Source organism: Salmo trutta, chromosome 40 (assembly GCF_901001165.1).
Source record: "Salmo trutta chromosome 40, fSalTru1.1, whole genome shotgun sequence".
Classification (NCBI taxonomy): Eukaryota; Metazoa; Chordata; class Actinopteri; order Salmoniformes; family Salmonidae; genus Salmo; species Salmo trutta.
The window spans coordinates 22735200-22747421 of NC_042996.1; the positions used below are offsets into that span (position 1 = coordinate 22735200).

The 12222-nt window shown below is 44.1% G+C and overlaps 1 protein-coding gene across 2 annotated transcripts in view; it reads left to right on the forward strand.

Annotated features, from left to right (window-relative positions):
- Positions 1–5481, forward strand: part of LOC115180575 (copine-8) — a 133689-nt gene extending 128208 nt beyond the window's left edge. For both annotated transcript variants that reach the window (XM_029742762.1, XM_029742763.1), the window contains 3 exons: positions 93–150; positions 295–368; positions 4905–5481. In XM_029742762.1, the coding sequence (XP_029598622.1) occupies positions 93–150; positions 295–368; positions 4905–5093 (321 nt within the window). In that variant the 3' untranslated portion in view covers positions 5094–5481. The remainder of the gene's footprint in view (positions 1–92; positions 151–294; positions 369–4904) is intronic.
- Positions 5482–12222: the final 6741 nt, after the last annotated feature.

Consider the following 12222-nt stretch of genomic DNA (forward strand, 5'->3'; position numbering starts at 1 on the left):
TGCATATATGTACTGTGTGACAGACTCAACTTTGTCACTGACATAATGAGGAGAATATGAGACTCAAATTTGTTTCCTCGTGTCCTATCCAGGCTTCGTGTCTTCCAATGTCGATTATCATCGTAGGGGTGGGACCAGCAGAATTTGATGGTAAGAAACACGCAAACGCATGCAGATGCACAAATGTATGTATGCGCACACACACACACACACACACACACACACACACACACACACACACACACACACACTCCACTGACCAGATGATGACTACAGTATGATGTTTCTCCTCAGCGATGATTGAGTTGGACGGGGATGAAGTGAGGATCTCGTCGAAGGGAAGATATGCAGAGAGGGACATTGTTCAGGTATGCCATGTTCCTTCTGTCTGTTCCACTGCTAGGCTGCTGGATGCATGGAGTCAAATAGGTGGGGTTTTGGGAGCATTAGAATATGCCTCACAAACAAAAACAAACTGTCTGCTTCCATCTAGCCTCACTTTGTGACAGCTGCTATTGAACATTTACATTTACGTCATTTAGCAGACGCTCTTATCCAGAGCGACTTACAAATTGGTGCATTCACCTTATGATATCCAGTGGAACAACCACTTTACAATAGTACATCTATATCTTTTTTTTGGGGGGGGGGTTAGAAGGATTACTATATCCTATCCCAGGTGAACAAAGGGCTTTATAAAAATGCATTTGATTGATTGCATAGCACAGAACAGTCAGGGCCACGGACAGAGGCTACAACATACTATTTATATGCACATAATGATGAGAAATAAACTAGTAGTAGAATCTAGAAACTAGAAGTACTAGAAAACATATTGGGAGGGAAATCACAGGTGGGAATCAACTGAATCATCCATAAAACCAAAATGGACATTTACACAGATAGTAGTGCTCATACATTAGAGTTTAACAGCATGTTAACATCTGTGTTGTGGCTCCTGGCCCTGGTTCCATTAGACAGACAGACATCTGGTCTGAGTTCAGATCATTCCCACCTGCTCTGCCCTCCCTCATCAGGCCAGATGGACAGAGACCCCACAGAGGCCCCAGGCCTAATCTCTGTTAACTCAGAAGTAAAATCTTGCATAATTTGGTCAGCTGCTTGATTAACTTCTGAGTTTATATGTGTTAGAAATTGAGAGTTCATGGCCTCCCGAGGGCACAGAGGTCCTGGTTCGAGTCCAGGCTCTGTCACAGTCAGCCACAACCGGGAGACCCACGGGGCGGCGCGCAATTGGCCCAGCGTTGTCCGAGTTAGGGAAGGGTTTGGCCGGTAGGGATGTTCTTGTCCCATCGAGCACTAGCGTCTCCTGTGGTGGGCCGGGTGCAATGCACACTGACGCGGTCGCCAGATATAGTGTGTTTCCTCCAACACATTGGTGCGGCTGGTTTCCAGGTTAAGCAAGCAGTGCGGCTTGGCAGGGTCGTGTTTCGGAGGACGCCAGCTCTCGAACTTCGCCTCTCCCGAGTACGTATGGGAGTTGCAGCGATGGGACAAGACTGTAACTATCAATTGGATACCATGAAAATTGGGGAGAAAAGTGGGGTAAAAACATATGTATTTATTTGAAAGAACATAGCAAGATTCAACAACTGAGACATAAACTGAACAAGTTCCACAGACGTGTGACTAACAGAAATGGAATAATGTGGCCTTGAAAAAAGGGGGGGTCAAAATCAAAAGTAACAGTCATTATCTGGTGTGGTCACCAGCTGCATTAAGTACTGCAGTGAATCTCCTCCTCATGGACTGCACCAGATTTGACAGTTCTTGCTGTGAGATGTTACCCCACTCTTCCACCAAGGCACCTAAAAGTTCCCGGACGTTTCTGGGGGGAATGGCCCTAGCCCTCACCCTCCGATCAAACAGGTCCAAGACGTGCTCAATGGGATTGAGATCCGGGCTCTTTGCTGACCATGGTAGAACACTGACAATCCTGTCTTGCAAGAAATCACAGAACAAGCAGTATGGCTGGTGGCATTGTCATGCTGGAGGGTCATGTCAGGATGAGCCTGCAGGAAGGGTACCACATGAGGGAGGAGGATGTGTTCCCTGTAACGCACAGCGTTGAGATTGCCTGCAATGACAACAAGCTCAGTCCGATGATGCTGTGACACCGCCCCAGACCATGACGGACCCTCCACCTCCAAATCGATCCCGCTCCAGAGTACAGGCCTCGGTGTAACGCTCATTCCTTCGATGATAAACGCGAATCCGACCTTCACCCCTGGTGAGACAAAACCGCGACTCATCAGTGATGAGCATTTTTTGCCAGTCCTGTCTGGTCCAGCGACGGTGGGTTTGTGCCCATAGGCAATGTTGTTGCCGGTGATGTCTGGTGAGGACCTGCCTTACAACAGGCCTACAAGCCCTTAGTCCAGCCTCTCTCAGCCTATTGCGGACAGTCTGAGCACTGATGGAGGGATTGCGCATTCCTGGTGTAACTCGGGCAGTTGTTGTTGCCATCTTGTACCTGTCCCTTAGCTGTGATGTTCGGATGTACCGATCCTGTGCAGGTGTTACACGTGGTCTGCCACTGCGAGGACGATCAGCTGTCCATCCTGTCTCCCTGTAGCACTGTCTTAGGCGTCTCACAGTATGGACATTGCAATGTATTGCCCTGGCCACATCTGTAGTCCTCATGCCTCCTTGCAGCATGCCTAAGGCATGTTCACACAGATGAGCAGGGACCCTGGGCATCTTTCTTTTGGTGTTTTTCAGAGTCAGTAGAAAGGCCTCTTTAGTGTCCTAAGTTTTCATAACCCTGGACAACACCCTGTCGTTCTCCACTAACATCAAGGCGGTGACCCGATCCTGTAGGTTCATGCTCTACAACATTCGCAGAGTACGACCCTGCCTCACACAGGAAGCGGCGCAGGTCCTAATCCAGGCACTTGTCATCTCCCGTCTGGATTACTGCAACTCGCTGTTGGCTGGGCTCCCTGCCTGTGCCATTAAACCCCTACAACTCATCCAGAACGCCGCAGCCCGTCTGGTGTTCAACCTTCCCAAGTTCTCTCACGTCACCCCGCTCCTTCGCTCTCTCCACTGGCTTCCAGTTGAAGCTCGCATCCGCTACAAGACCATGGTGCTTGCCTACGGAGCTGTGAGGGGAACGGCACCTCCGTACCTTCAGGCTCTGATCAGGCCCTACACCCAAACAAGGGCACTGCGTTCATCCACCTCTGGCCTGCTCGCCTCCCTACCTCTGAGGAAGCACACTTCCCGCTCAGCCCAGTCAAAACTGTTCGCTGCTCTGGCACCCCAATGGTGGAACAAGCTCCCTCACGATGCCAGGACAGCGGAGTCAATCACCACCTTCCGGAGACACCTGAAACCCCACCTCTTTAAGGAATACCTAGGATAGGATAAAGTAATCCTTCTAACCCCCCCCCCCCCCCCCCTAAAAGATTTAGATGCACTATTGTAAAGTGGTTGTTCCACTGGATATCATAAGGTGAATGCACCAATTTGTAAGTCGCTCTGGATAAGAGCGTCTGCTAAATGACTTAAATGTAAATGTATAACTGTGACCTTAATTGTCTACCATCTGTAAGCTGTTAATGTCTTAATGACCGTTCCACAGGTGCATGTTCATTAATTGTTTATGGTTCAATGAACAAGCATGGGGAAACGGTGTTTAAACCCTTTACAATGAAGATCTGTGAAGTTATTTGAATTTTTACAAATTATCTTTGAAAGACACGGTCCTGAGTTTATATAAAAATAAATTTAGAGTTCCGGCAAAATCGAAGTCTCCACCCTCGCAAAAGGAAACTCTCTGCCAAAGCCTTCGCTTAAGCCTGATACATCCAATTAACCTTTAATGAAAACCCCCAAAACAAAATGTATGTTGCTTGGATATCACGCATCGCATTTAGCCCTTGCAGAATCTGATGTAGCTAACCTCCATGCTACATTAGCCCTGATGTGGCTAGCCTCCATGCTACATTAGCCCTGATGTGGCTAGCCTGCATGCTATGCGATTATGCCAAATGGCTAGCCACCATGATATACGAATAGCCTATTAGGCACTGTTTCCTATCAGCTCTGTTTGACAGCAGAAGGGGCTCCTCTCTTCCTCCCTCTTTACTTCCCTTCCTCCTCCTTGTCATCCTCCTCTTTCCCTCCTCCCCTACCTCCCTCCCTTTGTGTGGATGATAAGATAGAGGGGTAGATTAATATGCTCCCCATGCTCATTAGTGAGCCTTGTTAACACAGAGAGAACATCAAGGCTGTTCTGCTGTGGACCTGGCTAGGAGGTCTAATATATATATATATATACGCACACACACGCACGCACACGCACACGCACACACTAGGAGGTCCGTTCTGCTCTTCCTAGATCACTCACTCCATCACTGTCTGGATAGTTAGCTGCCTCTTCACACACACACACACAGAGACAGGCAGGACCCCTATGAAAGACAGTTCTGTGATAAAACTGGCCCTGCCTCCAGCATCATTAGATCAGATATGAAAGAGACTGAGCGCTCGCTAGCGATGCACTGTACATCCCAACAAGAGACAAGGGAAACAAAAGGCTTTGATAGCTGATTGGCTAGGCCAATTTCACCTCGCTCTGAACTTGCCAACTGTTATGAATAAATTCATGCTTTTCTTTGGGTCCAATAAGTCTCAACTTAAGTTTTTCAAAGATCTTTGGAAGTATTATTTACACATAATGGCATAACACCTACTATATATTGCCTATACTTTTATTTTAGTTAATATTTAGTATATATTATAGTATATTTCTCCAGCCCCATTTCTTCTCTCTGTCTGTTTTCCAGTAAGGATTCAACGTTTAGTAGCTAAACACCTGTATATTGACTAGACTATAACTAATTCCAGCCCTGTTTTGTCTTTCTCTTGTCTTATAGTTTGTCCCATTCAGAGACTACACCGACCGGACAGGAAACCACATCCTGAGTATGGCCCGTCTAGCCAAGGATGTCCTGGCTGAGATCCCTGACCAGTTCCTCTCCTACATGAGGATCAGAGGCATCAAGCCCTCACCCGCACCCCCTCCATACACCCCCCCAGGACACCCCCTGCAGACGCAGATCTGAAGGGTGCGGAGATGCCCCCTGCTCGTGAACAACACCTCTTCAAATATGTATATGTCTCTCTCATCTCTGCATCACTCGCTCAGTGATAGGAGAGGCCTTCTTGGCTTTCTCGCTCTCTCATTGCACTAATGGAGACTGACTGACTGGCAGAATGAATGGCAGGGTTCTAGAAGTTTTTACTGAGCGGTTCTAAAGGGTTCTACTTTGGAACGGGTGGATGGAGTCAACAAGAGCATGTTTACTTTCATTGTCAAGCGTTCCTCTGTCTGGACTTCGTGTATATTGGCCAATGGAGACACTCTCTGGGACACACCCGGGAAGAAGGACAGAGTCTGGTCTTCTCAACTCACCTGGCCAAGGAATGAAGGATTTAAGGAAAGGATTGAAAGAAAGAAGGAAGGATGACAGGAGGATAGGAAGGAAGTTCCTGGGGACGGGCCTTTTTCAGGAGCAGAGTGGTGAAAAGGTTCTATAGTCTGGATGTGGTATCACTTGACTGTTGTAAATAACTGGAAATATATTTCCTTCTCTCTCATTCTATCTCTCTACTCTGTCTCTCTATTCTTCCAACTCTCACTCAATGTTTACAGTACATGTTAATGATAATGATTTTTACCATTGGACACCTGTATAATATACAGTACCAGTCAAAAGTACCAGTTTTTCTTTATTTTGACTATTTTCTACATTGTGGAATAATAGTGAAGACATCAAAACAATGAAATACACATATGTAATCATGTAGTAACCAAAAAAGTGTTAAACAAATCTAAATATATTTGAGATTCTTCAAAGTAGCCACCCTTTCCTTGATGGCAGCTTTGCACACTGTTGACATTATCTCAACCAGCTTCACTTGTTGGATGCTTTTCCTTCACTCTGCGGTCCAACTCATCCCAAACCATCTCTATTGGGTTGAGGTTGGGTGATTGTGGAGACCAGGTCATCTGATGCAGCACTCCATCACTCTCCTTCTTGGTCAAATAGCCCTTACACAGCCTGGAGGTGTGTTGGGTCATTGTCCTGTTGAAAAACAAATGATAGTCCCACTAAGCGCAAACTAGATGGGATGGAGTATCGCTGCAGAATGCTGTGGTAGCCATGATGCTTAAGTGTGCCTTGAATTCCAAACAAATCACTGACAATGTTGCCAGTAAAGCATCCCCACACCATCACACCACCTCCTCCACGCTTCACGGTGGGAACCACACATGCGGAGATACTCCGTTCACCTACTCTGCGTCTCACAAAGACACGGCGGTTAGAACTAAAAATCTCATTTGGACTCATCAGACCAAAGGACAGATTTCCACAGGTCTAATGTCCATTGCTCATGTTTTTTGGCCAAAGCAAGTCTCTTCTTATTATTGGTGTCCTTTAGTAGTGGTTTCTTTGCAGCAATTCGACCATGAAGGCCTGATTCATGCAGTATCCTCTGAACAGTTGATGTTGATGTGTCTGTTACTTGAACTCTGTGAAGCATTTATTTGGGATGCAACTTCTGAGGCTGGCAACTAATGAACTTATCTGGGTCTTCCTTTCCTGTGGCGGTCCTCATGAGAGCCAGTTTCATCATGGCGCTTGATGGTTTTTGCGACTGCATTTGAAGAAACTTTCAAAGTTCTTGAAATGTTCAGTATTGACTGACCTTCATGTCTTAAAGTAATGATGGACTGTCGTTTCTCTTCGCCTATTTGAGCTGTTCTTGCCATAATATGGACTTGGTCTTTTACCAAATAGGACTATTTTCTGTATACCCTACCTACCCTGTAACAACACAACTGATTGGCTCAAACGTATTAAGACAAGAAATTCCACTATAGCTTTTAACAAGGCACACCTGTTAATTGAAATGTATTCAAGGTGACTACCTCATGAAGCTGGTTGAGAGAATGCCAAGAGTGTGCAAAGCTGTCATCAAGGCAAAGGGTGTGTACTTGGAAGAATCTAAAATATATTTGGATTTGTTTAACACTTTTTTTTGGTTAATACATGATTCCATATGTGTTATTTCATAGTTTTGATGTCTTCGCAATTATTCTACAATTTAGAAAATAGTCAAAATAAAGTGTGTCTCCAAACTTTTGACTGGTACTGTACATCCTTCTTTCAGTATGGAGCTTTGGAATATCAATCAATATTCTCTCTCTTTATCTCTCAGCGTGTTGTCTTTGCCAGGGGAGGCAACAGTGCAGGTCCAAGTAGCCACTGTACTACTGTGTGTCCCTTTGCATGAGTGTAGCGTCAGAGCATGCATTGTGGTCCTACACTTCCCTGTCTGTCACTGCTCTCAGGCTTTGGGGTTAAATGTTTTTAACTTTTAACTCTGTTGTTGAAGCGCATTCTGCTCCTTTCTAAACTGCCTTGGCGATAGGGTGCCCATGCCAGCCACGCGAGTGCCCACGGGTTTTCTCACTGTGCCGAGAACAACAGTGACTCAACCAACATCATATTCCCTTCCAAACCCATTTAAATAACAACAGATGCTCTCAGATCCAGTTTGAGACAACAGCAGAAGCCCAGTGGTCAAAAACAGTAACAAAAATGATTTCCTTCTGTTCGGTTCTTGTTCTTTTGTATTATTATTATTACATTTGTCATTTAGACTTACAGGAGCAGTTCGGGTTAAGTGCCTTGCTCAAGGGCACATGGGCAGATATTTTTTTTTCAACTAGTCGCCTCGGAATTCGAACTAGCGACCTTTCAATTACTGACCCAACGCTCCTAACCGCTTGGTTATTGCCTTGGAAGTTGATATTAAGGTAATTGTATTGTTTTGAGTTGTGCCAATCATTATGTAATATTATTTAATTGTTATAGTGTTAAGCCTGAGTGTGTTGGCCGTAGATGATGGTGTCTGGTGGTCGTCATGACAACTTGTTCTTCCTAAATGTTGTAATTCTCATCCAATAATACCAATTAACAATACCCACTGAGGGCTAGGAGTTACTCCTGGCCCGTAACCATTATACCCAGTCAACCCACTCTTACTTCTTACAGCCAGGGTATCCTCTTCAATCTGCTGTCTGAATGGGCTTGGAGTTTATATCAACTGCCTTTTAATTATGCTTAATTATTCATAATTATTCATAATTATTATAATATAACTATTAGCTACTGCTTGTACGGAGGTGGTGTGTAATTGATAACTTGATTGGTTACATATCAATATCAATATCCATTATCAAGCTAACAGACATTCCAACACCACATTTATGTATTTTGCAGTTGTTGCCATTTTCATGTGTGTGCCACTGTCGGTCTGTTGCCATGTCATTACTGATAGACAGATGCCCTTTGCCACAATTCAACCACATAACAACTCCTCTCTTTTCTGTGTAATTCCTCCTCTTGTTTCACTGCAGCTCAGTGGACGCAGCCTCACAGATTACAATAGACTGTGTTTTAATGCTTAAATAGGATCGACTCCAAGTCAATAATATTTGGCATAGCAGTAGGAGAGGGGGGTGAGAGGGGGGGATACAGCCCAGTGGGTTATGTCATTGGAGGGTCGTTCCATGTCATTTCGTTATTCTATGTCAATGTTAAAGGGATAGTTCACCCAAATTACATATTGGTTTCCGTACCCTGTAAGCAGTCTATGGACAAAGTACGACAGCAACCCATTCTTTTGTTTTGTTTACTTGGCCACTGTTTTGAATTCTAACTTTTTAGCATTTGTCACACAATCCAATGCAAGTCAATGGTACCTATATTAGCGTTTTCATGCTTCATATGCAAATCATCTCAAGTAACATAATTGATTTGAACATGAAGTGTGAAAATGCCACTATGTAACCTCTTTCTTGTTTTATTTTGAGGTGGAACGACCCTGGACAGAAGTAGACAACCAGGTCAACCCACTAATGTAGTCAGAAGAGAACGGGCATTAGTGCTACATGCCTGAGTCAACACAGTGCCAAACCTAGACAGAGAGATGTTGGCTAGCCTAGAGAGAGAATAACCTCACCCGGTATATTCAACATGGCAGTCTGTCGTTTTAACCCGCGTACTTTACACAACATATGTTTGATGAGAAACTCTGCCTTGTTTAAAAAAAGACATTACAGTAGACACAAACTGTATTTCCGATCTTTCTTGTCTCTCACAACTTTCACCAATGTCTTCTTTCATTGTGTTTTTCTCACACATTTGAAAGCGTTCCATAAATGCCTCTCTGCATATGTAGTTGTAGCTAGTCTTGAAATCCATATAGTGCACCGCATGGCTCTTGTCAAAAGAAATGCACTATGTGGGGAATAGCTAGTGTGTTATTTGAAACCCAGCTTTTCTGTGCTGCAGTCTCCCACTGGGCTTGTAGCAGAGCAGGAGGTATCATTAGGACTTTGGGTCACAGTCTAGAGCTCGTTATAGGCTCCCATTAACCACCCACAGGCTACCGACAGTGTGGACACACACGTGTGCCCGTGCATACACACACACGCTCACACAGACACACATACAGCTGAGTCCATGGTTACCATCAAGGACTACTGACGGTGTCATTTTTTTGTGCTTTCTCTTTTCACACTACTATGGAAAGGATCATTCTTTTCTTTCACTGCTTTGCTAGTGCCACAACACTCGCCATCTGCTTGCCAAGCCCTGTGCGTGCGTGCCGCCAGAGTTAACAGTGCATGTGAGTTCACACACGTGATCTCTGTTTACTAAAGATATCCGTGCACTATGTTTGCATGTACAGTTTTACATGAGATGCACCAGTTCTTTTTGTGGTAATTGAGTGTTTTGGAAAAAGAAAATCTATGAAAATAACTATACAAAATGGCCTTAAAAACATTCACTGATTTCTTGGAATTTGTGCGATGCCTTCAGATATTGACTTGTTCTCTCTTTTGTGTCCGTGTACAATATTTTCTTTGCGTAACTTCATTTATGGGGAAAACAATTTTTGGAATCAGTGTTAATTAAATCAGATGAAAGCCTGACTGAAGTTCTGATTGTCTGGTAATCCATATTATAGATTACTATTTCTGAATCAAACTACTGATTTTTAAATAAACATTCTTACTTAACACTAACTTTCTGCTGAAGTGCTTTTCTTTGCATGCATTACTTTCTCAACATTTTACAGAAAAGGAGAGGAGAGTTCTCAATAGATCACTCCAGCCTTCTTCTTCTCCTCCTGGCTTCCAACAGTCTCATTCTCAACCCATTAGGGGTAATGTCTGTTTTGTGTGTTGGTGTGACGTTCTAATTGCAGAAGGAGAACATAGCTTGTTGACCACCTGGCAAGTAATTATTACCCTTGGCAGAGGATTTTGGAGGCTGAGGTCCTGAACAGGGACAAAGGATCATAGAGAGTTTGGACACAGAACTAACAGGCCCCTAGCATCCTCATAACACTCTAAATAATCTTGTTCATCCTTATAGTGCACGAAGGAACATGACCGAATGCAACTTCCTGGTCCATGAACGCTAAATAAATAACTAAGAAAACCATCTGTGGAAGGCAAGTATAATAAATATAAACACAACATGTAAAGTGTTGGTCTCATGTTTCATGAGCAAAAATAAAAGATCCCAGAAATGTTCCATATGCACAAAAAGCGTTTTTCTCAAAAATGTTGTGCACAAATTTGTTTACATCCCTGTTAATGAGCATTTCTCCTTTGCTAAGATAATCCATCCATCTGAGAGGTGTGGCATATCAAGAAGCTGATTAAACAGCATGATCATTACAAAGGTGCACCTTGTGCTGGGGACAATAAAAGGTCACTCTAAAATGTGCAGTTTTGTCACACAACACAACGCCACAGACGTCTAAAGTTTTGAGGGAGTGTGCAATTGGCAGGAATGTACACCAGAGCTGTTGCCAGAGAATTTAATGTTAATTTCTCTACCATAAGCCACCTCCAATGTCGTTTTAGGTCCTTTGGCAGTACGTCCAGCTGGCCTCACAACCGCAGACCATGTGTAACCACGCCAGCCCAGGACCTCCACATCTGGCTTCTTCACCTGTGGCATCGGCAACCGATCGGTTTCCACAAGCAAAGAATATCTGCACAAACTGTCAAAAATCGTCTCAGGGAAGCTCATCTATGTGCTAGTTGTCCTTACCAGGGTCTTGACCTGACTGAAGTTGGCAAATGCTCACCTTTGATTGCCACTGGCACACTGGAGAAGTGTGCTCTTCACGGATTAATCCCATTTTTAACTGTCCGGGCAGAATGCAGACAGCGTGGTGGTGGTTTCGGTTATGGGAAGGCATAAGCTACGGACAACAAACATAATTGCATTTTATCAATGGCAATTTGAATGCACAGAGATACTGTGACAAGATCCTGAGGCCCGTTGTAATGCAATTCATCCACCACCATCACCTCATGTTTCAGCTTGATAATGCACAGCCCCATATCAGAAGGATCTGTACACAATTCCTGGAAGCTGAAAATGGCCTGCATACTCACCATACATGTCACCCGTTGAGCATGTTCGGGATGCTCTGGATCGATGTGTATGACAAAGTGTTCCAGTTCCCTCCTTTGCACAGCCATTGAAGAGGAGTGGGACAACATTCCACCAGCCACAATCAACAACCTGATCAACTCTGTGCGAAGGAGATGTCGCGCTGCATGAGGCAAATGGTGGTCACACCAGATACTGACTGGTTTTCTGATCCACGCACCTACCTTTTTTAAAAAGTTATCTGTGACCAACAGATCTGTAATCCCAGACATGTGAAATCCATAGATTAGGGCCTAATTAATTGATTTCAATTGACTGATTTCCTTATATGAACTGTAACTCAGTATTTTTGTTCAGTGTTTGAGATTAGCTATTTACATACTTTGATGCGCCCATACTCCTACTCATGTGACCTTTGAATTTGTGGTGGGTTAGATCACTGGCTAGATCAGTGGTCACCAACCTTTTCTGAGTCGAGATCAGTTTCTGAGTCAAAATGCAAGCAGAGATCAACTGCTCAGATTTTTTTTTAAACATGACGCAAGCCTACGCAACATTAAGCAATTAAAAACAGTTCTGTAGCACTGGGGTTTGTGCAGTAGGCTATAGCCCCAATACATTATCACTGGCTACGCTTGAAATGACATGCCAATGTTGTTATTTTCAGACCATTCTGAAATTGTATTAAACATGTTAGGTATAT